The sequence below is a fragment of the Ixodes scapularis genome, unplaced genomic scaffold, assembly GCF_016920785.2.
Source record: "Ixodes scapularis isolate PalLabHiFi unplaced genomic scaffold, ASM1692078v2 PGA_scaffold8__174_contigs__length_109621045, whole genome shotgun sequence".
Taxonomy (NCBI): Eukaryota; Metazoa; Arthropoda; class Arachnida; order Ixodida; family Ixodidae; genus Ixodes; species Ixodes scapularis.
The window spans coordinates 69,269,709-69,297,440 of record NW_024609883.1 but is presented as its reverse complement, the minus strand read 5'-3'; the positions used below and the strand labels follow the sequence as shown (position 1 = coordinate 69,297,440).

At 46.7% G+C, this 27,732-nt stretch overlaps 1 protein-coding gene across 1 annotated transcript in view; it reads left to right on the top strand.

The window, feature by feature from the left end:
- The window catches only part of LOC120841456 (FYVE, RhoGEF and PH domain-containing protein 2), a 59,010-nt gene extending 34,660 nt beyond the window's left edge, over positions 1-24,350 (top strand). The window contains exons 7-18 of the mRNA XM_040212344.3: positions 417-573; positions 2,693-2,780; positions 2,882-2,932; positions 3,056-3,114; positions 4,847-4,993; positions 7,742-7,926; positions 14,022-14,052; positions 14,159-14,230; positions 14,696-14,833; positions 16,969-17,244; positions 18,850-19,004; positions 22,885-24,350. Coding sequence (XP_040068278.1) covers positions 417-573; positions 2,693-2,780; positions 2,882-2,932; positions 3,056-3,114; positions 4,847-4,993; positions 7,742-7,926; positions 14,022-14,052; positions 14,159-14,230; positions 14,696-14,833; positions 16,969-17,244; positions 18,850-19,004; positions 22,885-22,933 — 1,408 coding nt within the window. The 3' untranslated portion in view covers positions 22,934-24,350. The remainder of the gene's footprint in view (positions 1-416; positions 574-2,692; positions 2,781-2,881; positions 2,933-3,055; positions 3,115-4,846; positions 4,994-7,741; positions 7,927-14,021; positions 14,053-14,158; positions 14,231-14,695; positions 14,834-16,968; positions 17,245-18,849; positions 19,005-22,884) is intronic.
- The last annotated feature ends 3,382 nt before the right edge of the window (positions 24,351-27,732 follow it).

Here is a 27,732-nt window from a genome sequence, read left to right as displayed (position 1 = left end):
TTTGTGTATTGTTTGCCTTTTCACTGATATTTGTTTTGTTCCATGTACTGTGCCATTATTAACCTGTTAAATGACGTTTAGTAGTTATTTCGTGTAGTTTTTGCCTTTTCATTGTTATTTGCTTTGTTCCATTTACTGTGCCCTACTCATTTCCTTCGGGCCCTGAGAGACATAATAAATGAAATGAAAGCTGCTGGGTTATATATATTTCGAATGATCTTGCCCTGGCGTTGGGGCATGTGTATTGAGTTATGGAGATTTTAGTTGGATCTCTTTGGCGGCGGCAGGAAAAAAAGAAATATTTTAGTCATCACAGTTCTAGTTGATACTTAAGAAATGAATATACCGACCTAGTTCACAACTCTTTGGACGCCATCTTTGGTCTCTTATTCGGTTATTCCCGTTTGTTTCCGCAGGGACAAGGAGCCCCGTGTCGGAGATATCATGAAGGACTTTGCTCCGTTCCTGAAGATGTACGCCGAGTACGTGAGGAACTACGACCAGGCCGTCCACCTCATCAGCTCCTGGTACACCAAGCAGCCGCGCTTCGCTGCCATCGTGGATGATGTACATGTAAGAACAAACGCTAGTGAAATCATAAACCTTAGGGCATCTTTCTTTGTTGATTCATATTCCGCTATTCGCGCCCAGATATTTCGCTGTCGTTCTCTTATGATTTTCATCCGTGACCTTACGACCAGGACTTTCTTTGCCGTGTCGACATGAGCTGTGACTCTGGCCACCAATAGACCGATGCACTAAGCGTTCGGCGCGTGCGTGACGCCGCCATAACTTTAGTTCAGGAGATGCAGACGGCCGTGCATGCGAGGGCTCTTGCCCTTACGTGCTCCACACACGCGGAGCTTTAGCGGAGTTGTTGCACTTGCAGAAAAACTAAAGGCCGGTTCAGACACTTGCGTTTGAGTGCGTTCGACTGCGTTGCGTCAAGAACCGAAAGCGAGTCACCGGGACATCTGTGCTTCGTATGAAGCGTGAAATCCAATTCAAGGAATCAGCTTGGCACGCAATATAAGCAGCAGGGATGTCCTGGTTGCTCGCAGCCGCAGCCCAGTAAAACGCAGTCAAACGCAACTGTCGGAACCAGGCTTAAGCCTGGTTCCGACAGTTGCGTTTGACTGTGGTTTACTGCGTTGCGGCTGCGAGAAACCAGGATATCCCTGCCGCTTATATCGCGTGTCAAGCTGATTCCTTGAATTGGATTCCACGCTTCATACGAAGCACAGATGTGCCGGTGACTCGCTTTCGGTTCTTGAGGCAACGCAGTCAGACGCACTGAAAAGCAATTGTCTGAACCGGCCTTTAAGGTTCTCTCGATGCATTGCAGCAGTGGTGGCGTAGTCATGGTGAGATCAGTTTGTTATCAGTGGCGAAAAGAAGCTTGATGCTGTGTTTAAAAAGCACAGTAGGAGCTAGGAGCCAGCCCGTCCTTATACTAGCACCGCCGAAGTTGACAGTCTGACAATGCTGTTGAGCCCTTGTTCGACCAATCGTGGAAAGCCGACCACAGGGACACTTTGGGTCGCGCACGTCGCTTATAGTTCTTGACAGGATGAGAACGATAGGGATGCCCTTTAGTTGTACTATGGTGCCTGCAGCACGTCTCCGACTGAACGTCCTATGTTGCCCATATATCAAAAGTGGTCCCGATGTGGCAACGAACGACGCCACAGAAGCCCGAGTGTCACGCTGTTGGATGTCGCCATCCTGGCGGTTGGGCGTAGAAATGCTGGCGCACAATCAAACGCGAGTGGCGCTGTCGTCGCGGCGTCCCACCTTCTGGCTGGAGAAGCTTCCGTGGACTGTCTCAGCGGAGAGCGACCGGCAGCGGAACAGGCGTTTGCCACATCCACCGCTGCTGCTGTGACGCCGCTAGGATCGCGACCGGCGACAGCATGACACTTCTATGACGTCACCAGGCGGAAATCGAGAGATCACCCTCACAAAAATCATCAATGAGTTTCAATATCTAATGTATTCTTATAGAATACATTAAAAACTCAAAAGAAACTCAATGATAATTTTTGTAATGGGACTTTTTTGGACGTGGTAAACAACAGGTGGAGACCGCGAGCTTTCTACTTTCGATAGCGCTTCGGCGTCTGCTCTAGAGCGGATGCGCAGTCAAAGCATAGCGAAAGGCAAAGAACACGTGCTAGAGGCACGAAATTCGAAGAGCATCGTTCCCATCATGTCAGCGACTGCGTATGTTGTAAGCGACGTAAGTTTTCCAAAGGCCTTAGTTTTTATATAATTGGCTGCTTGAACAATATTGCAAAGCATTTACCCCGGGAATATCGTATCGCCCCATGCTAACAATTTCTACCACATCATTCCCAAACGGGAAACTTTGGGCCAACAAAATATTGCCGAAAATTTTGAGAAATTTCCTAAAACCCGAAAGGCGCCTCAGTTCCTTACTCGCAAACTTCCTGTACGATGGATGTATTTAGAAATTGCAAATGTGCTAAGTATATACCAAAAACAAAACAGAAACTGAAATTGAGTGCGTAGATACAGAGATTTGTCAAGACACAAAAATGAGTATAATTCTTTATTGCTTCGACCTACGGCGATTACAACCAATGCAAGAGTTTGCATTGCCTATAGTTGTTATGCAATGTGCCTGGCCTGCGCTTAAACTTCCTTTCCCGACCGTGTGTTATTTCTTTAGAGAATGCCCGACTGTGGAAACCTAACGCTGCAGCATCACATGCTCACACCCGTCCAAAGGGTTCCAAGGTACCAGCTGCTTCTCAAGGGTAAGCTCTCCAGATAAGAAAAAACGACAACATCGAAATGCACATTTCTGAAGCTAAGTTCTGTCCCAGCCAAGTGCGGTGCTTCGTTTTCTGTCCAACAGAGTACCTGAAGAGGCTTCCCGAAGGCTCTCCGGACAAGATGGACACTGAAAGTGAGGTGTTCGTGATATCTGTTGTATCTTTATTGCGTTGACGCCCTGGTACTTTGATACATATCACCGCCAACTCTCGCATACCATATTTATGGTCGTCTTTTATTTTCTGAATGTTTTCAGAGGCCCTCGAGTTAGTTTCTACAGCAGCCGATCATGCGAATGAAGCGATGAAAAAAATCGTGAGTCGACTTTTATGTTGTTTATTGTTTGTCGAAGAAAACCACACAAGAAACTATGTTTTTATAGTATATATTTTGTGGTAACATAAACCTGGCATAATATACTCAGCAGTTAAAACTCACCACAATCCCGTGAATCTAGTATTCCTAAAATAAACGGAATGATAAAATTTAATGCAAATATATTTCTTTTCTTTTTTTTAAGGGGATGACGTGTACATAGATATATCTTCTGCATGGAATGTGTATCAGTCCTGGCGGACATTTTATGGGAGCATAACTGCCACGATCAGTAGAATCAACTAAAATTCGTTGATTAACTTGTTAAATTAATGATTTGATGGGTCCCATCGCTTTTGCAGTATCGATGGCAATTGGAATTAGTGGCTTAACTGATTTCAAGATTTTTCGGAAATCCAACGTTTTCTGATATATTCATCTATGAGCCTTTTCGTGCTTTTGAAGCCTGATTCCGAAAGTGAAGGCGAAAAAGAGCTCAGCGAGAAAGGCGAAAGAGAGCTCCAAAAAAAAAGATTGGGTTGTTTGTGTGTTTATACAGCCTAGAACTTGGTCTGCCTCACAGGGGCGACGAGTCTCCCAGCTGTAGATGAGAAATTTAGCCAGTGCGGTACAGCCGCTAGCCTGGGGTCTTTAACGTGCACCACGCAGTAGTGATACACGACCGCACGCCGGTACGATGCTCATTCAGATCGAAACGGGCAGGGTTGGGGCTCGAACCCAGGATCCCTGGGTTCTGCAGCGCGAGCTTTCGCTCCACGTGCTCCGAGCTGGTGTGCGCTAGACCACTCGGCCACCGATCCCCCCGAAAGAGAGCTCAATCAAGCAGAAGTGTGACATACACATTTCTGGCACCTAGTCACTATTTTAAGCAGTGTGCCGTCGGCGAACGCACCAGGGAGAACGAGGGTAAGACGGGCCGGGGAGGAGGAAGCAGACAGAACACTGTAGAAGAGAGGGGGAAACCTCCTCTCTTTAGCGTTCCGTCTGCTTCCTCCTCCCCGGCCCGTCTTACCCTCGCCCTTCGTTCTTAGGTTGCAACGGACTTTAGATTAGCTCAGTTGTGGAACTTCCATCCCCCTCTTTTTATTCTCTCCGAAATAAGACTCAACACCCTACTTATAGTTGCGTTATTTTCTAGTCCGCGTGTTTGCAACAAAATAGTAATGAATAGATGTAAGGTACTCTCTGAAATCGACAGCCTTTGTTTCATACGAATTAAAATAATGCATCTGAGCAAACACATTGTTCACTGATGGAAAAAACGACTAACTAAAAGAATTAAATTGTCATATTGTTAATGGAGGTATATACTACTCGCTACGACCCAAACAACAAAGGTGATCCCTGTTAATCTCCGGCGAAGAGACAAAATGCAAAACGTTAGGGCGCAAACGAGCTGGTGAAGGTTTTACATAATTTAAGACAAAACCCCGAGACTGGGAAAAAGACGGAGGACAACTCAACGCACAGAGTCTCAGTTTTGAGACTTTGTGTGAGGCTGTTGTCCTTCGTCTTTCCACAGTCTCGGGGTTTTGTCTCGAACAAAATGCAGAAAAACACCGCAAATGTAGACTGGTTGCTGCCTGCTTCAATTCGAATCCCGAAAGTCGCGTAGTTACTAGCACCAGTCGAACCTTTAGCGTATATTACAATGACTCTATGATTATATACGCCGCGACCGCTACCTCAAAGGGATGTTTTGATGTTGCAGGACAAATTCAAGAAGCTCCTCGAAATTCAAGAAATGGTAGGCGGAGTCATGGATCTGGTCAGCCCAACTCGGGAACTGCTGCGAGAAGGCAAGATTACCAAGATCAGCGCGCGGTCGTCGGACCACCAGGAGAGGCACATGTTTGTGGTGAGGGGAATAAGCACAAGCTTGCATCCAGAACGGGGCGCGTCACGATCTGGCTCAGCGGGTGTCATATTTTCGCGCGCTGTTTATAGCGCATACTCAGTACAATCTTCGCACGTACTGGCTGCTAAGATCGGCCAGCTTGATGGTTTGGAATGCACGTTACAAAAGCACTTTGGAAGCTCGCCATTAGCTCGTGCTCAGCAGCCACGGACTCAGATATATGGCCGCCAGGGGATACCACCTATTGAGTAGGCGATAAAATGGAGAAAAGCATTATACCAGGCGCTAAATTCACTTTGGTGTTTTAGGGGGAACCCATTATGACGTCTTATCTACCTTTCAGCATGGGTACCGATTGTCCATATAGTACAGGGTGATTGAAAGAATAGTTAACCATGATCTTCTCTCCTCAAAGTATACATCACCGAAGTATCAGTTTCCACCCGAAATATGGTGCAAGTGGTCCGGATCAGATGCCAAAGTCCCAGAGCTTGCCATTATCTTATTCAAAAGTTTACGATACAATACAATACAATCTTGATTTGCTTCTTAAAATACAGTTTAGATGTGAATCCCACATAAGCCAATGCTGGCTTGTGCGTGGGACGCGACAGATTTATCTTCATTGTTTTTTTTATTAGAGAATTTGTAAATTGTATTACAGGCAGCCATTGCGAACTAAATGGAGTCTCTAGCTCTGACGTGCTTATGTGTGTCCCTTGTTTTCTTTTGCGTTCGCATACCAAGAAGAAAAACATAGTTAGGCTACTCCGCTAATTCATTAAACAGCAGTAATGTATAAAATATGTTCCATTTTGGCCTTACGTTTTTAACTACAATTCAACTTATCGAAGCGGACCAGTATTCTAGGTGTGTTTCTACTCTGTTTAAATACCCAGGTTTTTGACACTTTTTTTTTTTTTTGGGGGGGGGGGGTTTATCTTGAGTAACTCTTCAGGTAGTTCATTAAAAATCTTGGGTACATAATAATTTAATGTGGCCTATTCATATTTGGTATAAATAAGTAGTTCAATGGGCATTTTCTGTTCGGTCTTAACATTCTTCCTTTGCCATTTTTCGCTTTATGCTTTGTAGTTGAAAACATGTTTTATTATAACATCCTGCTTTATCTGGTCTCTCAAATGCAACAACCCAGTTCTTTGTGCCGATAGTTTGAAGGTCAGTTTCTTCACTTAAGTAACCCATATCTTTGGCTATCCATTTTTGGATCGATTCTATTTTTAGTTGTAGGTATTTGGCAAAGTGGTCCTTAGACTGTTATTCCATATTCAAATGCGGACTTGGACAGTGTATTGCATATCATTCTTAGTATGGACCGAGGGACCAGGTCTTGCATGTGATACATCTGCGCCATTAACATCCTTAGTTCTAGATGAACCCACTTAATATGTTGGTATAAGTGCATCCCTAGGTATTTGACATTATCAGCGTATGTCAGCGAAACGCACGAGAAATCACTGCTATTCTTCTCGTACATTTTTATTGGTAATTCAGTTAGGATTTGTTTCCTCTGGTCTCTGAAGCATAATATTTGTGTTTTATGAACGTTTACAACATTTTGATTTTATATCCGGAAACTTTCGATTAGAAAATGGCGTTTGTGGCAGCAGACGCCTTTGGTCTTTATGTATTCGTGGGCTTTATGGACCGCCACTTGTTAACTGGATCATTTCCGAAAATCGCTTAGAACTTCTGAATTAGAAAACGGTAAGTTTCGAAAGCACAAACGCTACATTTGGGCGGGGACACGGAGTTCGGCGATGCGTAGTTGATTTTTGTGAAGACCAAGCGCAGTTAGTGTCCTTAGGCTCTCTTCAGCACTTCTTGCCGTCTGCTTCGATAAAACTGTTTTTAGGGCGTCTAGTCTTGGTTTGTATGAGCTTTCGCGGAACTCAGGCATCGGGCCTTGCACCATGATCGTTTGGGGCATGACATAGAATAATCTCACTGGCTTCATTTTTTTCTCTCTACCGATTACGTAAATGTGAAGCACATATGAGCAAAAATGGCGTCTTGCCGCTCCGTCAAATGGCGTAACGATAGCAACCGCCACTGATGCCATGAGAGCTTTGGCGTGCCGAATGCCGCGCCGCAACGTCCCAGCTTTAGCAACGGCTGCTATGGCTCGGCAGCGCAGCGCATAGCGGTTTCTGCTCATACGTTTTTCACGTTTCACTGCTCAGTCCTTTCTGGCGAGGTTTCGCAGCGGATCCCGTGGTGTGTAGTTGTGTCCGCAATATTCGGTGAGAATTTAGTGTAGCGTGACGTCACGGTGTCATGTGACACCAGTCGCGTCACGGTATCACATCAACGCCACCAGCCAAATTTAAATACGGCAGGGAGACTGCAGCGGAGATAATTTACATTTACAGGAAACCCCCTTTCTATGTATCTTCCTCATGTCTAATTACGGCAAGGAATTCCCTCCAGTTTCTTGCTTTATTCAGTCACTACCAGTCCTCGGGTGTTTCGCTTTACTATATTAGAGCGCAGCTCTTAGGCGCTTGTTCCGGTGTTTCGCGGCGTCGGCGTTACAGAGGTGGACGGGAGGGTACGCAAGAGGAGGAGGGGAGGGCACTGAGGAGGAGGATGGGAGGGTATGGAAAAGGAGAAGGAGGAGGGTGCAGAAAACACGGCATAACGCAAAATCAACACACCTCGGATTTCCCTCTAATTTCGGATTGCAGAGATTTGTAAACATCTTTTTTTTTCTTCTTCTTCTTTTAGTTGAACGACCTGGTGCTGCTGTGCAGTCAGCGACTCATGAGCAACCGCGTGGTTTCGGGGCCGTGCTATCGGGTCAGGGCCCGCCTGGAACTGGACGGGCTCTTGGTCCAAGACGGCGATAACCTGGAGACGCCAAACAGCTTCTATATCAAAAACACGGGTCGCTCCATCGAACTCTGCGCGCCGTAAGACATTTCTCTCTCCCATGTCTTCCGCTTCCTTTGTTTGATTTGGTTGTTTACCGCTTAATCCAATATGCAGTGCTTCAGCTAACTTGTGCTAAGGGTTAAAGAAAGCTGAGGTGCACGCTATACGCGAGTCGAACCAACGCATTATTGTTCACTATCCTATAAGCAGGTCAGGATTCTCTTTTTGCGAAGTGCCAAGTTAGTTAATTAGCGCAGTTAATTAGATAACTTGTTATATATTATTGTCGTGCGTACACTCTCCAATACAAAAGCTGTAGAGCGACAAACATTTTACCTTATCGTCCCCATCGAGGTAGCCTTCGTGCTTCATTTTTTCGAGGCCCGAAGAAAGTGAACAAGTTAAACAAAAAATAAAATCCCACGTAACTAAAAAAAAAAAAAAAAGTAAAGTGGACTTTTTTTTTTTAATCCCGCGCGATTTTTTTTTAGTTTGAAATGGCAGACATTCAAAAGGCTACCCTGGTGGAAACGTCAAGATGAGATGTTTCTCAACGAGCTCTGCAACTTTTGCATTGCATAGTTTACGCTAAAATAAATACTTATAAGGTTAATTAAACTGCGTTAATTAGCCAGTTTCGAGCATTCCGAAAATATCTGACTTTCTCGAACGACACTGCGTTGGTTCGACCCGCGTAGCGCGCATCAGCTTTCTGTAAGTCTCAATACAAGTTAGATGAAAAACCTTGAATATGTATATATATATATATATATATATATATATATATATATATATATATATATATATATATATATATATATATATATATATATATATTGTGAGGAGTGTCTGGCGAAGGACTATGCCAGGCGCACGTGCCGCGCACGTGCCGCGAGAGGACGAACACGGAATGGGAAAGACGACGAGGACGGACCGGGGGAACGTGCAGTTAGGTTCTGGGATTAAGGACGGACAGTAAAGGTTCCATCCTAACAAGTGGGGGCTCGTCCGGGATCGAAGATGGACAACCTGGAGGTGCCAGATGAACTGATAGCCCGCCTTTTGAGACAAACCGACGGATCCGTGATGCAGCGGGAGCGAGCTTGTGTTCAAGTGCGCCAACTGCTACTGACTGCTGCAGTGCCCCCAGCCAACGAACCCGAGGTGAGCGCGGCTGCAGTCCACCCGTCTGGCGGCCCTCTGCCGAGAATTGCGGCGCAGTTGCCGAAGTTCACAGGCTTCAGTGATCGACAGTCGCCCGAAGAATTTATCGAGAGGCTAGAAAACTTTTGCTTGATTACGGGAGTCACCACTGAAAACCGTCTCAGCCAGGTCGTTCCGGCTGCACTGGATGGGAGCGCCAAATTATGGTGGCGTTTTATCGGTAACTTCGGCAGTTGGGATGATTTCAAGACGGCGTTTCGTGCCGAGTTTGCCTCAATCGACGCCAAGCGACGTCTAAAGGACGAGTTGAGATACCGCACTCAACACCCCGAGGAGAACCTCAAGGAATTCATTTACACCATCGCCGAATTTTACGAAAGAATCGGGGAAGAGGTGCCCGACTCAGAAAAGGTCGACCGCGTGCTACGCCAAATGCATCCCCAGCTCCAGGATTTGGCGGAAGGGACGCAGTACGCGAATTTGAGCGAGCTCGCCAAGGCAGCGGACGGCCTCAGCGAGCGTGCCTGGCGGCGTCTTCAGTACAAGCCGCCCCCCACAAGAAGCAACCAGGTGGCCCGTGACCTAGCTTTCCGGGCACAAGGTACCAGCGACTTCCCCGGGACGGAAACTGCAATTCCCGCTACTTTCGCACCGGCTCTAGTAGCGCCTGTGTCATCTGCAGCAGTCGCTATGCCATCGACGTATCGCTGGCCACTCCATCCTGCGGCAATCGAACCAGCCTACTACAGGGACCAGCTTTCAGGGCCCACAACGTCAGGGGGAGTTGCAGATTCAGTTCGGCCGATGTCTCAGTGGCATCAGCGCCAACAAGGAGTCGACCGTTGCCGGAGATGTGGAGGAATCGGTCACTCCGCTCGCACCTGTGCCACGGGTCGGCGTTTGGGTCCAGGCCTCTGCTTCAGGTGCCGACAGCCTGGCCATTTTCAAGCACAGTGTCCGGGAAACGGACACTGGTAGATGCTGTCCCGGTGAGCATCTACGACAGAGCGCTGCAAGTGGCGACTACTGCCGGGGGAAAAGAGCCTCTCCTTGACGTTACCATTGGATCATCAACGTTCAAGGCGCTGCTCGACACAGGCTCCAGCGTCAGTCTCTTGGGTCGGCCGGCCATCGCAGCTGCTCAAGCCACAGGTGCCAGTCAAAAAAGGGAAGTGCGCACGCTACGACTGGCAACAGGATGGTCCCAGTCCACTGCATCTCTTCGGTGCAAGATCCGGTGGGCGGCCGGTTCCCGGAGACAACGTTTTCTGTGTATGCCCGACCTCTGCAGAGACATTGTTTTAGGAAGGGATTTCCTTACAGTGACAGATATCTCCTTGCATGTGGCGCTTGGGGGATGGACAATTGGAACAGAGCCCCAGCGCATTGTTCCATTTGTGAAGGCCATAAAGCAAGCAAGCAGCGAGCTTGGGCCAGAAGAATATTCGTACTCCCTGGAGAACCTCTTCAAAGAGGAGTCAACTTGCGCCATCACATTCAGCCATAGTGCTACCGAAGGCGATGGAGACTCTGCAAAGACACCGGGAGTGTATGCTCCTATAAAGAAATTGTTGGAGATCTTTGGGCCAATCTTCACCAAAACTCCCGGCTGCACTTCCCTTGCCGAGCACCGAATTGACACAGGAGACAGTCCACCCGTTCGTTGCAAGTTGCGCCCCGTCAATTCTAAGAAACAAAAGATCATTGACAGTTGCCTTCAAGACTTGCGGGAACAGGGACTTGTGCGTCGGAGCACCAGTGAGTGGACCAGTGCACCTGTTCTGGTGGCCAAAAAGTCCGGAGGCTTTCGCCTAGCCATAGACTACCGGCCGCTCAACGCACGCACCAGGGTGCCAGTGTATCCAATGCCCCGAACCGACTGGCTGCTGGCGCAACTCGGGAGAGCGGAGTGGTTCTCAAGCTTTGACCTTTCGCAGGGTTTTTTCCAAATCCCTATGCGCGAGGACGACATTCCGAAGACGGCGTTCATATGCCACCAGGGCACCTTCGAGTTTACAAGGATGCCGTTTGGTGTTGCAGGTGGTCCAGCCTCCTTTCAAACGCTGATGGACAGGGTCCTGAATGGAATCAACCACCAATTTGCTATGGCATTTATGGACGATGTACTTGTGTATTCAGAGACGCTGGACAGCCATGTTGCACATGTCCGAGAAGTCCTGGAGCGCATCAGATCAGCAGGACTCACCATGAACCCCGACAAGGTTCAGGTGTGCTGCCAGTCGCTGAAGTTTTTGGGCCATGTAATAAGCCCTGGACAATGTAGGCCGGACGAGGGGAAGGTGTTGGCGGTGCTCGACTACCCCCGACCTACCACAGTCAAGCAGCTGCAAGCCTTTCTGGGTTTGGTTGGCTATTACCGGAACTTTATCCAACAGTTCTCCATTATTGCCCGCCCTCTCCCCGATCTCTTGAGAAATGACCGAAAGTGGATCTGGAATCACCAGCAGGAGCATGCCTTCACCCTGCTCAAGGATGCACTGGCTCACGATGCGGTGATGAGTTTGCCAGACCTGAATCGGCCCTTCGTCGTCGAAACAGATGCCAGCGGAGTTGGCATAGCTGCAGTGCTTCTACAGCAAGGCCCCGACCAACTGCAACCGGTGTCCTTCATCAGCAGGGTGCTTACTGAATCTGAGCGACGTTACACCGTCCAGGAGTGGGAGTGTCTCGCAGTGGTCTGGGCAGTAGACAAGTTCAGACCTTACCTCGAGTTTACCGAGTTTGAAATCCACTGCGACCACTCCTCACTATCCTGGATGTTCAGCACCGACCAGGCCTCCCCAAGAGTCAAGCGTTGGGTTCTTCGACTCCAGGGCTTCAACTGCAAAATCAAGCACCGGAGAGGGCTTGCGAATATCCCAGCAGATGCCCTCAGTAGGGCACCTCTCCAGCAGGTAGACATACCTGATCAGAGCCTGCCTGAAACGCTGTTTCCCATCTGTGCACCAGAGTCGGAGCCTCAGATCACCTTTGAGGCAGCTGCAGCAGCGTCCCTGATCGACGATGTCACCTGCTTGAGCGACAGAGCAAGATTAATTGACGAGCAAAAGCAGGACACTCTTTTGTCGAGGCTCCTGAGTGTTAAAGAAGGCATGAAGCTTCCTGATGATGACCCTGACCGGCGCCTACTGGCGGACTTGGCGGAAACAACAGAAGTAGAAGCCAACGGCCTCCTCGTTCAACTACGCGGGGAAAGAAAGGTGCCCTGGCTCCCTACCCATCTTCGCCAATTGGCACTTAAGATGTCACATGACCATCCCACAAGCGCTCACGCAGGTTTTTTTAAAACTCTAAAACGCGTCTCTTCCCGCTTTGTCTGGTTGGGAATGAGAGCTGACGTCGCCAGGCACGTTCGTTCCTGTCAAGTGTGCCAACGCACTAAAGCCCGCCGCCAGAAGCCACAAGGGCTTATGAGCAGCCAGTGGGCCACTGCACCGATGGAGGAGCTAAGTGTGGACATTGTAGGACCTCTGCCCACCACACCTAGACGCAACAAATACCTTTTGGTGATAATCGACAAATTCACAAAGTTTATTGAACTTTTTCCTTTACGAACAGCAACCAGCAAAACCATTATAGAGTGCATGGTGCAAGTTTTCTGCCGACATGGCACACCTGTTTCCATCTCCAGTGACAACGGCAAGCCATTCGTCAGTAAACTGTTTCGAGGTCTCCTAAGCCACTGGGGGATCGCCGACCGCCACACTGTGCCATACAGACCATCAGGACAAATGGTAGAGAGGCACAATGGCACGGTGAAGGAGAGCCTTAGAGCATATTGTTCCACCCACAGAGACTGGGACCAGCACATTCCTGAAATCGCTTTCGCGATGCGCACGGCAGAAAGCGTCGTCACCGGATTTACCCCAGCCTTCCTTTGCTACGGCCGAGAGCTTCGCACCCCGTGGGAAGTGGCGGGACTCAAGGATGACAGCGAGCCACCAGCTTCAGAATGTCATGCTTTTGCGGCGGAAGTCACTCGGCGCCTGCACGACGCACTCGATTTCGCTCGCGATCACCAAGAGAAAGCAAGGCAGGCCCAGAAAACGTATTACGACCGGCACCGGAAGCCTGCAACAATACGTCAAGGTGACCTTGTCCTCCTTGATGCCCACACATTGAGCGATGCGGCCAAAGGCATTACTGCGAAGCTTGCTCCACGCCGCACGGGGCCCTTCCGTGTGGTCCAGTGCCTGGGTGCTAACGACTTTGTGCTTAAGGACCCAGTTACTGGGCGAAACCGACACGTGGCTAACGCGGACCAGCTGACACCGTACCACGAGCCGGTTTCAGATATACTCCCGTCTGGTTCACGTCTCAAGAGGGGGAGACCTGTGAGGAGTGTCTGGCGAAGGACTATGCCAGGCGCACGTGCCGCGCACGTGCCGCGAGAGGACGAACACGGAATGGGAAAGACGACGAGGACGGACCGGGGGAACGTGCAGTTAGGTTCTGGGATTAAGGACGGACAGTAAAGGTTCCATCCTAACAATATATATATATATATATGATCATAAATGGAGTAGACGCAAGCATTGAATGAATGAGTATGACGAGGAAATGAGCCGATTTTCAAGAGACTTAGCTTTCCAGGTAAAACGTTTTAGCTCAAAAACTGCCGTTAACGTGGTTTCCCTGAAGGGAGCTCCTGTCTCACGGAATAATCACTCTCACGAAGACTAAACAATGCAAGTTGAGCTTACCGTTCGCGCACTATGGTATACTATATACTTTCTACCGAAATAGTGCGAACTTGTTTCTTATGCTTCAATCCCCTGATTAGCCTGTTACACGCGAGCATTTTGACACATCACAGTAATCACAGTATGTTTAAACAGTAGAATCGACTTTATGATTAAATTTCCACATTTTTATTTTTATTGAAAGCTCAGACATCGTCGTCAAAGAAGTAATTGTCGCTCTTATTTTCTTTTTTTTTTTTTCCTAGGTCTCCCGAAGAAAAATTGGTCTGGATGCAAGTGAGTTGATAAATATACAGCGATATAATAAGCTCAGCGCCGTTGTTTAAACGCAGAAGTTTTAACATTCAGGTGGCACGGAGTGACCGTCATTGTTTGCTCACAGATATTGGCCAAGGCTGCCCACGACCTCAAGCAAAGGAAAAGTTCCCTCAAAGTCGGTGTTTCTGGACAAAAGGTAAACAAAATGTACTGGAATGTGTAACAGCTAATGCAAATATTTAAGAAATTAATTACGGTATTATAGGTAAATGTTTCGCTAATCATCACTTTACACACTCTACCTGATGTCCACCGCGATCAACAGCGTTAACCAGAAGGAATCGTTTCTTTATTTCAGGTGCAATCTTTAGTAATTCTCAGTCTTTGGTGAAACACCCTGTATACTTACGGAGTGTTTCCCTGAACGCTGGCCAAATAAATCCTGCGAAAAACACGGATTGCGAAAAAAGAAGGTTTGATGTCCTATTGGTATCTACCACGCGGTCCATTTAAGAAAACTAATGAGATCCGATAGATAACCGTGTAAATTGCGGTTAAACTAAGAAATTATTAATTCGGTTAGCTTCGAATCGATCCCATTTGTAATCAAAGTTCTGAAGTCGCTGTGCGGTGGCGTCTTCATCGGCGCCTTTCCTTCCAGACACCCGAAGGGCTGGAGTTGGGACAGCGGGCGCCCGTGCTCGTCAAGGCGGAGTCGGTGTCACGCTGCATGAAGTGTTCGGCGAGCTTCTCGGCGTTCAGCCTTCGCTGGAAACATCACTGCCACGCTTGCGGCATCGTAAGTCTAAGCACAATCAACCTCCGAAACTGAGATGCAATCACGCCATACACCTTCCTGGCGCTCATCACCAAAACAAAACACGAGCGAACTTGCCGAGCTGCGGACATATGCGCAGTGTCTGCTATTCCGCAGGAAGGACGCAGCACGGAGTTTGGTCATGCATTGGCCAATGGCTGGCGATGGTCTTCTGGCCAATGGCCAAAGAGTGGCCATTCATCGGCCAATGGTTGGCCGATGGCTTATGGCTAATGGCCAGAGAAAGGCCAGTCATCGGCCAATGGCTGGCCACTGTCTCGTCACTGGCCAAAGGACCATTGCCAGCCATTGACCAATGATTGGCCAAGTATTGTAAATGGTATAATTTATGGTATAATTGTAAATGGCCATTGTATAATATTGTAAATGCTATAATTGGATTCACCAGAGCTACAAAGTCACATCTACTTGCACGTTCCTCGTAGGTCTTGTAGACTCTATACTTTGTTTTACCCTAACGAATTTGACCATGCTGCACCCATGACACGCCTACAAGTGACGTGTAACCATTTAGAACAGATTTGTGGGAATGTTAGTCTTTATACTTTTGATGATCGTAAATTTCGAAAGTGTGTTGAGACTATTGTTTTGTCCTCACATTTCGTTTTTATCCTGTTTAAACTCTTACTACTAACTGACTCACTGATAAGAGCACCACTAGGGAGGCATTAAGCTGTTGGTGAGTCACTCAAAATAAAATGAAATAAATAAAATAAAATAAATAAATATCTGTGCTGCTTGGGTTGCGCACGATCAGGACATGCTCAGGACCCGTTCCATAGGTTAGCAGACAAAGATGACAGTATATTACGATGATTATACTTTGTCCCCCTTGTTCGCCTTCTCCAGGGATTATTATCGTCAGTATATTACGGTATCCTAGGAATGTTTTTTGACGTCTTAATTGTTCCGTTCGTGCCTCAAAAATGGTGCCCAAATGGCAACAAATGACGTTACAAAAGCCAAAGTGTCAGGCTGCGATCCTGGCGGCTTGTAATAAAAATTCCGGAAAAAAAAAAAAAAAGCGGGAGCAAACGCGAGTATTGTTGTTGTTGCGGCGTCCCAACTCCTGGCTTCCGAAGCTTCGTGGGCTGTCGAACTGGAGAGCCACCTTCAGCGGAACAGGCGTCTGCCATATCCAGCACCACTGCTGTGACGCCGCAAGGATCGCGCCTGGCGGCAGCACACCACGTGTATGACGCCATCCGGCAGAAATCGAGGGACCACTTTGGCTGTGTTCTGAATCTTACCCCAATGGATCCGGGTTACTCCGGCGGGTCGTGTCACGTGACAACACAGACTGAAGAACACTGGACGCAGGTAGGTCTTGGAAGGCCAGGGTACAAAATCTTTATCCTGGAGTAAGATCGAGTAAATTTTGGAACACGGCCTTTGTAGGATATGGTACACGCACCAGTCGGAGACGCGTTCCAGGCGTCGTACCAGTGTGCAGACGGCGACTAGAAAAGCGCAAATTTGTCTGCTTTTTTTTTCTTTTTTTTTTTTTTTGTGGTGACGTTAAACGCCAACCTTTCATTGAAGGATAGTGGGTAGACCTCAAGGACTGCAGCTTACTTTGAGGTGTCCGGGCGTGCTAAGTTGCCGCTCTGCCGTCGCCGGTTTTTCTTCGCTCTAGGTTTCGGAAGTAGCAGCGCGTGGGCTGTGACTTGTGTGTGTAGTTTAACGATGGATGCGGTTCCCTCCACGAGTTATATGGATGCGGTTCCTTCCAGGAGCGGTATGGATCTGGTATGGATGTGGTTCTTTCCACGAGTGCCTGTCAGACTGTAGCGCTTTGGCGCTACAGTCTGACAGGCAGAGAGCACAGAAAAGGGGCGAAAAAATTACAGGAAGATCCATTGGTGGATTTTTAGGGAATCCGTTAATCCGTGGGAAATGCAACACACGTCCTCTTTTGGGAAACGCTAACACTGGCCCCGTAACGAGGCCGAAAATAGGCAGCAGAGAATAAAGGAACCAAAAGAAAAAGCCAAACTGTCTCCGACAGGTTGAACAGAAGAGTTCAAGGATTTTTTGGTAAGGAGTAAGCGCCTTTCTTTCGTAAACAAGGAGTGTGCGGTTTTGCCGCATTCCAGGTGGCGTGTAGCAAGTGCCTGTCGCACAAGGTGAAACTGGCCTTCGACAACGGGCGTCCGGGCCGTGTGTGCGGCTCGTGCCAGGCGGCCATCCTGCAGAATGACCCGGACTCGTCGGCGGACCAGGAGCGGGATCCCGGCTCACCCGGGCCCTGCTTTTCGCCGCCCGTCGTGAGCAGCTACCTTCGGCTGAAGACAAACGGCCGCGGAGCCTGGACGAGGCGCTGGTTTGCGCTGCACAGCGACTTCGTCCTCTACTCGTTCCGCTCGGAGGAGGTTGGTGAACAACCCTTGCACTACACGTAAAGGAACACTGACAGGGTAGTTACGCTCGCCAAGGTTTTTATTTGTACATTGCATATGAGAGCCCAACTACCCAGAAAAAAATTCGCGACTCGAAATATGTTTCCTTTCCGCTCGATAACCGCCGATCGGGAACTGGCCGGTTTGAGACGCGCTCACTCCCTTCTCTGTGGTCACGAGCCGTTTTCTATGGTTTCGACAGAACCACCAAATTTAATCAAATCAAAGCTGCAAATACGTTGAATGGAAAAAGAAAAGTATCACAGCCACGTGACTTCCGCCACCTCTCTCCTCTTCGCGTTTTTTTTTTACTTTATTAAAAGGAAAAAAATTGTGTTTTTTTACTTTATTAAAAATATGCGTGACGCTGTAGCAAAATATTGATTGAATAGTCTTCTGACACCAAAATAAATCGCCTGGAAAAAAAATAAGAAATACATTTTGGAGGGTGTAAGTATGTGGCCTGCCAAAACAATTTTATCTTGTCAGAACACTACCCAATCAATATTTTGCTACAACGTCACGTGTATTTTTAATAAAGTAAAAAAAACGCAACTGCTCGAAACCAAAATTGGACTGGGAGAAAGAATAAATAAAAAGGATAAAAAAATTACCAAAAATCGCGTAGCTGTGACTTTTTTTTTTCTTTTACAGTACACATATTTGCAGTTTTTTAAAAGCCACAAAAAATGGGTATCATATTTTTGTCCATTTTTAATATTGAGTGTGTGCCTTCGATGACCCACGACTTTGATTATCTTTGGTGGTTGTGTCTAAATCATAAAAAACGGCACATGATCACGGAGAAGAAAGTGAGCTCAACTCAAAACGGCCAGTTGTCGATCGGCGGTTTACGGGCAGAAAGAAAGCGAATTTCAAGCCGCCAATTCTGTTCTGGGTAGTTCGTTTCTCATTTGTCATGCACAAATAAAAAACTTGGCAAGCATAAATACCTTTTCAGTGTCCCTTTGAAACATGCACACAGAGGAAAGCAAAAAGTAAAAAAAAAAATTAATTGTATGGAACCCATATGTACAAATCCCCCCCAAAATAAAAAAAGTGCAGTATTTAGGTTGCGACACTTACTTCTTGAGTTGATATTGAACGATATTTTGGCACGTCGACCATAACTCGTAGGGTAACTTTGTAGTTTGAGCTGCGGCATTAAATCTAAAAAAGCTCCATCTCTGAATTCTTAGTAAAAAATTGTGCTCACAGTAAAAGTACACCTTTTTTAGGGTCACAAAATGAGACACTTCAAAACATGTGATTCTATAACCACATACAGTCTCTTTGAAACATTATATGAGGTGTTCAGCACCTGCCATTGAACAGTATGTACTTTGCTAGAAGAGCTCTATTAACGTACCAGCCCTCTTTTGTGTAGATGGAGCTTCTTTAGATCTTATGTTGCAACGAATTTAGTACATGCCTACTGCAGCGACTTTAGTATCAGCATTTCGCAAACCCAATTTTCTAGAGCGGTCATTTTTCTTTACGTTATGTTTCCTAATTAAGAAAATCACCATTTTTGAAAGCAGACGGCGAGGCTGGCAACGCTCCGTCTCTAACGTGCAGGACGAACTTCCCCTGACCTCGATGCCGGTCCCAGGGTATTCGGTAGCTCCGGCGGAGAAGGGCGATGGCGTGGACGCCAAGAGTCCTATCTTCAAGCTGTTCCACCAGAAAAAGACTTACTTCTTTCAGGCAGCTGACACGGAGGAAGTGCAGAGGTAAGTCTGCTGACCACTTGTTGCGTATGATTGTCGACAGATGAAACCAATGTGTACGCCTGTTTGCATGCTCCCTGAATAATAACGACATATAGTAGCAATGGGGCAGTTTGTTGGACGATAGCATATATGCATCCGATATACTGCCACCCAGTTACACAAACATTACCAGTGAATACACACTGCGCTCTTCTTTCTCTGGTCACACAAACGACACTGATTTGAAGAAAGGATGCTGTGATTTATTTTTATTTCATGGGGAAAGAACTAGAGGAATGTGATCATACTGTGGCCTTACGTTCATGAGTCCCCACATCATGACTCGTGGGTCAAGGTTAACCATTCGCGTGTTTCCAGCAAATACAAATAGTACCAGAAGATATCACACCTCGAACGCGTCTTCATCATAGTATAAGCTAAGGCAGTTTAGTCAGCAGTTTAGGAGAAGAAAAGTAAAAATCAAACTTGTTTATGATAAGCTCTACAAAGATGACAAAGAGTACGCCTATTCACCACAGGGTGACGAGGTTATTTTGCTGGAGTAATTTCATCCCGATAACCAATCTGAACAATAGCATAAGGTAACACGCAACCAAAAAGAAATAGATGTCGCATTAATTCTTGCTAACTTTCATAGTCTCGCTTCTAAACAAGAGGATCTTGCTTTCGTAATTGATGATACCAATGCCAAAATAGTGGAGCTCCATCTAAGTGAATCATTCTGTTTTGTAAATATCAAACATTGTTACGTAAGGAGGGGCTCTCACCTCATTGCACTTACCAAATCTATTACTGCGATGTCAACCTCTCTAGATAGCGACCTAGAAATAGTTTGGGACCGATTAGAACTCGCTCGTTCACGACTTATTCTTGGCCCACCAAGACAGGAGAGCAGTTTTTCAGAAAAACTGTTTGACTGCATTGGAAGTATCTTATATAGTAGCTACCCTGATTCTTGTATGTTAGGTGGTGACTTCAACTACCTTGGTGACAACTGGATAGAAGGAAAAATTTAAACCTCATGTTGGGCTTCCATCGGCCCTGTTGAGCGACGTTGCATGTACTCTAAAGAGGGTTAACGGGGTTTCTACATCTAAGAAAAGAGTTGACAGGAGGAGGACTGTTGTCATTCCCTACCTGCACAAAGTACCGTATCTCATAATTTGAAAAAAGTAGGAGGTCAGTATGGCATCCCGCTTGTGTTTTCCGGCCCCCAGAGATTGAGCCAAGTTTGTTCGAGGATCAACTTGAAAGCAGAGGGGCTGCCAAAAAACAGCTGTAACAACAAGCATGCCAAACCGTTTGTGTTTTGTACCTCGGGTGTTGTATACAGGATACCATTCTCTTGTGGCAAGGGTTATATTGGACAAACCGGTGGATGCTTGGAACAACCGGCTCAGAGAGCGAGCTACGGTCGGCAGCCATCTATCGGTGCACTGTGAGACTTGCAAGTGTAAACTGTCCTTCGATGAGACCACTATGTTAGGAAGGCACCGAGATAAGGTGATGCAAAAAGTGATAGAGGCCTTCCGTAATGTTAATTACGGAGCGTGATGTGTCAGCAAGCCGTCGGTGGCGTTAACGGAAAAACAAAGGCTTTTTTGAACTATGAATAGGGGCAAGTGACGCATTGATAGCTGAAGACCTCTGTGACAAGACAGTTTGGGTAGCACAGGCATGGTTGAGTGTCCCTTTTATGCTTTCTGCTTTCACTATTAAACGTTTAGTTGCAAGTCAGCGCTCGTTCTGTGGATTAAATAATCGATTGATGGGTGGCGATTAATCGGGCTAAACGTTTTAATTGACGCCCAGCCCTAAATATTATTAATCGTGTGTGCATCTGTGTATATTGTCTTTATTATAAAATAAGTTACACAGAAAAAGGGGGGGGGGGGGGGCGTGTATAAGACAGTGTGAAGAAGTCCTCTGAACCAGCTCCCGCAGTGTCACTATTTAAGCAATCTTCAATGATTTTGAGGGGTTTCAAGTTTCTGGTGATGTGCAGCATAATTGCTTAATAGATCAAATCCACTTTTAAAATATAAAAAAAAAAAGTTTCGCAGGCACCGGCACTGTGGTTTAGTAGAAAGATAAGGCTCGGTGGTGCATTTTTTATATAAAAAAATCTTGCCAATTAAGATTTCCTGTACTTCACTATGCAGTTAAAGGGGCACTAAACCACTTTCAGCTATAGCCTAGCTATTATGGTCATAACTCAATCTACGGGCTATAAGCATCCCAAAAAAGCAAACATTAGATTCATGCGACACACCAGAGGGTGCCATCAGTGCCTTCTGGTGTCTGGCATAGTTTCAAAGTAATCAATCTTTGATAGCATCTTAATATAGAAATCAGCCACGCATGAACGTAACATTAATAGGATGCTTCCCATAAATTGAGTTATGGCCATAAGAGACTGTCACAAAGTGGTTAAGGTATGTGCCCCTTTATTTTTAGTGTAAAAGTAAACAAAATTAAAGAAAACATTGTGCCTGTGGTTTATTGATGCATTTTTTTGGGCAAACAGAGAACAAGAGTAAAGTCATAATTCTTTTCCTCATCCTCTTTGTTGCTTCTGTTAAATCAAATACTACTATTTACAACTTTCACGGCCTAAGGAAAGCACTAGTTCTTATTAAAATGCCGGTCATCTGGATGATCGTCGTAGAACAGCTGTATGAACTTGGGTCTGCGACGTGCAATTCTAATTTTGCGAGATATGAGCGATACAAGAGTCTTACCTCATACTTCCTCGTCAGGAAGTTTGTAAGCAAGCGCCTTCGTTCCAAAGCCAATCATCCAGGAGCTAGAGAGCGCGATTCTCACTCCGCGGTACCACCACTGCTGAAAGTTGCGAATACCCAATATTCATGCGTTTTCCCATTGGCATAAAAAAACTGAACTTCATGCTGGTCCGTAAAAAGAAAATTATGTTTTTTTGTTGCAACCTTTACCAAAATATAGCATGTTCTGCGACTTCTAAAAAAAAAAAAATTACCACCCACTTGCGGCTTTGTGCGAAATTACGGGGTCACAACTCACGAAACTGATTTTAGTAATTTTTTTTAAAGTGGTTTCAATTCGTTGGACCCTTGCTGTGTACACTTCTAAGCGATGGATGAAAAAAGTGAAAGCCGTTTACAAATCCCTGTAACGCCGAATTGGAGCGCAGCTCTTGAGGAGGAGGAGTGAAGGGTACTGAGGGGAGGGTAGACCCCTCCCCCTTCTCCTCCTCCCCTCATTCTTTAATATGCTCCGGGGGGGGGTGTCACGTGACTTCGGGGAGGGGGTCACGTGACCTCGGGGAGGCGTGACCTGGAGGTGACCTCAAGGCCACGTGACCCCAAAGGTGACCCCCACGTGACCTTGGGGGTCACGTGACCTGGAGGGGTCACGTGACCTGGAGGGGTCACGTGACCTCGGGGGGTCACGTGACCTCAGAGGGGTCACGTGACCTCAGAGGGGTCACGTGACCTGGGGGTCACGTGGGGTCACGTGACCTTGAGATGACCTTGGAAGGGGTCACGTGACCTTGGGGAGGCGACCACGTGACCTCGGGGGTCACGTGACCTCAGAGGGGTCACGTGACTTGGGGTCACGTGACCTTCAAAGGGTCACGTGGGGTCATCTTGGGGTCACGTGACCTTGAGATGACCTTGGAAGGGGTCACGTGACCTCGAGGGGTCACGTGACCTTCAGGGGGTCACGTGACCTTGAGATGACCTTGGGAGTGGTCACGTGACCTTGGGGGTCACGTGACCTTGGGATGACCTTGGTTACGCCGACGCCGACGGCGACGCCAACGGCGACGCCGACGGCGTCGCCGCTCAAGCCGGGAACGGGCCCCTAAGAGCTGCGCTCTAAAACAAATTCCCCGCAGGTGGATTGCAGCGTTGGACAGGGCATCCAGAGCGGAGGAACCCGACTAGCGACCACAAACTGCCCTTACCAGAGAACTCTTGTCCAGCTCCAAATGCTCACATCAACTGCCATTTTACAACAGTGACTGTATACGAGCGCAATTTCGACGTCCACAAATGCGCCCGGGCAGTTTTTTTGCGACGGCCTTCAGCAACATATCACCGCCTTTGTTGCGACGTCCCTTTTTTTTTTTTTTTTTTTGTGGACACTGCATGATGCACGAGTCGTGTTGTTTCGAGGTTGTACTAGCTGCATTGAGAACAAGGGTGAATTGCTGACTCAGTGTATGGCTAGCTTTTGCATTGTGAGTGGAGGGTGGCAAGCACAATCCTTTAATTTATTCGAGGAGGGTGTCCTCTTAGACGTAAGGCGAGCATTTTGGAATTACGGTGACCTCCGACGTGAAGTCAGGTCGATATACACGAATGTCGTACAAGGTTCTTTTGAACTGCTTCACACTGAAACTGCATGTAGAAGGTGTCAGGTTAATGTAGCAGCAAACGTCTAGAACTGCATCTTGAGAGTGTATGCATGGCTGAGAGAGGAGCAAGCAACTAAGGTCACACAATGAATTGTGCAATTCTCATGTATTTCATGGAATGCCAGATAAATAAGGGTACCCCAAGAAAATTGTTTCCATCACTGCCCTATGCAGAGCAACTTTTCTAACACTTGTTTAACATTTGGTACCAGGAAAACCTGTGATTACATAACAGGATTTAGACTTCTGCTTTGTCTTTGCTATTTAGTGACATGTTACAGATCCACTAAAATCATTTCCAAATTTTTTGTGTCAGTCATAATATTGTTTTCTTCGAAAAACATTTAGGTTGTGACAGAAATGAGCATTGGTTTGGTGTACTTCAAAGAAGACGAGGAGTTGAAATAGCACAACTTGACAAGTCCTGTCGCCCTGCTTATTGCAATAATTTTTAGTGATATTCTATAAAACCGACTGACACGGGACACACTGGAAATGTCCATCAGTGGAGAATGGGCTTGCCTTTGGCTTACAGTGTCTGCTATCCCCTTGGGGTGAAAAAGACATGTTGTCGACCAGTGCTCCTACTCATGAAAGGTCAAGCCAGGTGCAATGTGCATACCTTTCGTCAGTTTTGGCACAGGGCGAGTCCCAGCATGATGGTGCACCTGTAATATAGCTAGAATCCAAAGACTGTCGCTGCTTTTGACTTTTTTACAGTTTTGTACTAAAGCCAACACGAGGCCTGAAACGTTTTATGGCAACGTGCCCACACCCGTGAACGTGCCAAAAGCGCCGATTCAATTTTGTAAGCAAGAATCTTTTAATGTGCTAACATTTGCAGCGAGCTCAGAGATCCATACTGTATGTGTTGAGTTTAATGCATCTTTGATACTAGAATTTATTACGCAAAGATCTCTCATGTTTTTTTTTTGTTTTTTTTTTTCATACAGAACAAGCAATGTAATCACTTTTACGCAATGTTTTTACATATGCAGGCAAGTTGGAATTTTTTTTTTCATACCGGTGAAACGGCGGAGCAATTATTACTGTACCTTTAGAAAAATGTTAGTCGTAGTTTCAATGATAGGTAGGCAGGCGCAGCTTTCGACAACAGATCATGACGTTGGAAACATTTGGCTCTAAAACTTACGTTAAAAAAATTTGTTAAAAAATAAAACAGCCAAAGATTTCTATAAACAAAAACAAAATTAAACCAGTAGGCATTTTCAAATATTGGATGACACCAATACATATCTCAACCGAAACCAGTCAGGTGGGCCAAATTAGTAGTAGTACTCGAGAGAATAAATTCCAGCTACACATAGACTGCTTTCAAAGTGCAGTAGAACTTCAAGAGACCATGAAAAATTATTCCAGTTAGCAGACACGTTAGTGATCTGAGCTCTTTGAAGAAACGAGATATCAAAGAATTTGTTAAGATTTATGTATTTATGAATTTCCCTATCAGGGTTCTACTTAAAGACACTCTACTTTACAAAATTACGTCGTAACCCTGCTGCTATTATTTCATAAAACCAACTGCTACGTGTAGGGAATTTACCAAATAGAAATATTCTGCACTTCAGGCAGAATATTCCAATTCTTGTTAAAAGCAAGTAGTAATGCAAGTGACATCTCTAGCATTAATATCAGCCACATCCCCGAATAAATGTCAACTTTAAAGCCACGTAAGGTGCTGTTGCGTCAAATGTGGAAGCTCGCACACAGATCTAGAAACAAATTTAAAAGGTGCTCTTTTCGATGCAATCCTGCCAAGAAGGAACCACAATGCACAGTTTCATGCAATTTACTAATTTATCTACATGCTTTCAAGCTGCCAGGCCCCTGACTGACTAAAGGAGCAATGTTGTGAAAAATAAAATAAAGCCAAAATACACTGAGTTGGAGCAATTTCTTCGACAAAAAGAACAACATAAGCCGCTATGGACGATCCAGATTGCTTGCCCATTTTTCAATGTGCACTCAAAAGGGCCGGTAAGTCACCCCAAATGTGACCGCACCTCACTCCCACCAGCAAGGCCACATAAGACCGTGGTAATCATTAAGTAAAAAAAAAAATTAGTTAAATGTAGGTTTACGAAATAAGCTACGCTTCGGTATGGTGCCTGGAATGCGTCTCCGACTGGTGTGTTTACCGCGCCCAAAAAAGTGGTCCCTCGATTTCCGCCTGATGACGTCATACAAGTGTCATGCTGTCGCCGGTCGCGATCCTGGCAGCGTCCCAACAGTTGTGGTGTATGTGGCAGACGCCTGTTCTGCTGCGGGTCACTACCCACTGTGACAGTCCACGGAAACTGAAGCAGCCGAAAGTTGGCACGCCGTGACAACAGCGACACACGCGTTCGCTCGTGCTTTTCGCCAGCATCTCTACACCTAACCGCCTGGATCGCGACAGGCAACAACACGACACTCAGGTTTCTGTTACGTCGTGTGTTGCCACTTGGGGACCACTTTTGGTGTATGGGCAGGACAGAACGCTAAACGCGATCCACGCACCATAGCTTCGGTGTAACAACACCTCGGGTATCCTGGATCAGTGAGTGATGTGATTGGTCTGAGGCATTATGGAGCAGCCAAATATCCATTTTGGAGCACCAAAGAGCAATTTTGGAGCATAAGCACACCTTTCATTTTCATCCATAGAAGTGTGAATATTATGGTAAAATTTATGTTTTTATGTCTAGTTTGCCCCACTTAAAAAGCTAACTTGCACAAAGAAAGAACACAGACACTGCTGACTCTCAATTCTGGTTTGTACTACACATTTTCATCTCCTTTTTATCTTGTATACATAGACATAATTCAAACTGCAGCTCAAAATAACTAGTGACGCACAACATCGCTAGAAAAGTGACTCAGAATGCAGACTTGGCAAAACAAAAACCAAAACCTTCTTTGGCGTGAGCTAATACATACCGTGTTGGCACGAAACAAACAAAATGCGAGGTGATGCATGGTGGCGGTCACCGCGGTGCCCTGGCGCGGCGCAGTTTTTCCTCGATGTTGCACCGATTTCGCGCTGCACCACCAAGTAGCGCTGTGCACTGTCCTGGTTTAAAGCCCCTTGATAAAAGCGTTTTTTACAAGTACCGCCAACCATTGTTGTGCAAGCGCGCGAGACACGTGCCATGAGCGGGTGCTCCGCCGCCATTCGCTTCCAAGGCCCGCTCATTTCAGTGCTGCGCCGCCATTTGCTTCCAAGGGCCGCTCGAGACATGGGCCTCGTGCACTCGCGCATTTGACGCTACTTGCAAGACAAACGCAAACACATCGAGGGGCTTTATCCTGGTTTCAAGGCAATTCCAGTGCAAGTTGATTGAAGGTGCTATGCGGTGGACAAGTTCGTCTGCTTCTTGCGCAGGGGGTAGCGGCGATGTCAGAACGCCGCGCCTCGATTGGGTGATCGCGACCCCCTATCTGAGCGTCGTCTGCTCCTTTGCAACGTCGTCTGCGTCTGTCTTGCCTTTCCTGCGACTTTTGGAAGCGCAGGTCTTTACGAGCGAGCTCGACTTCGCCTTTAAGAGAGGGCAGACGAAATAACTCGAGCGGTACATTGTTTTTGTCTAACAACTAGCACACGCACATCAAGGAGACAAGTCAAAGGACTCACCCCTATTGGAAAAACGTACAAGAAACAAACCTGCTGCTTGTACAGTCCTGGTATGACACCATCATAATTTATTGTTATTATACATGCAGCTAGTTTGGTTTTGCGTTCTCCATAACTGGAGATACCGGCACCGCTATGGCTCCGGGTCTGTCTATACTGGCAGCCGGTTTGCTCGCCGATATGACTCGGTATGGCTGGTATGATTTTGCGTCCGATGACGTAGGCGACCGCCATCTTTCCAACGAAACGCCTATACCACAATACCACCGGTATAACTAAACCATACATGCAGAAAGACGACCGCCATCTTCCAACAAAAACGTCCATCGTTTACCACCGGTATCGTTACATACATCATACATGTCGAAAAATAACATAAGCCGCGTTTACATGAATGCGACTTAGTCGCATTGAATCCAGTTGCCGCATTCAATATGCGGTCATGTAAACGGCATAATGCGCAAAGCGCATCGCATTAAAGTCGCTAGACAGAGGTGGATCGAGATGGCGAGTGCGGATTCATTCAGCCCATGTAAACGAAGATCGCATCGCATTTTGGAACGGGGAGGATTATCGGAAGGCGCTCGCTGCGGGAGCGAGTGAACAGCTGAGAACATGGTGGCGGCCAACCTCGTCGGCGGCGCGGAGAGCGGTCCCGCAATTTTTTTCCCGAGAACAAACGCAAGCTTTTA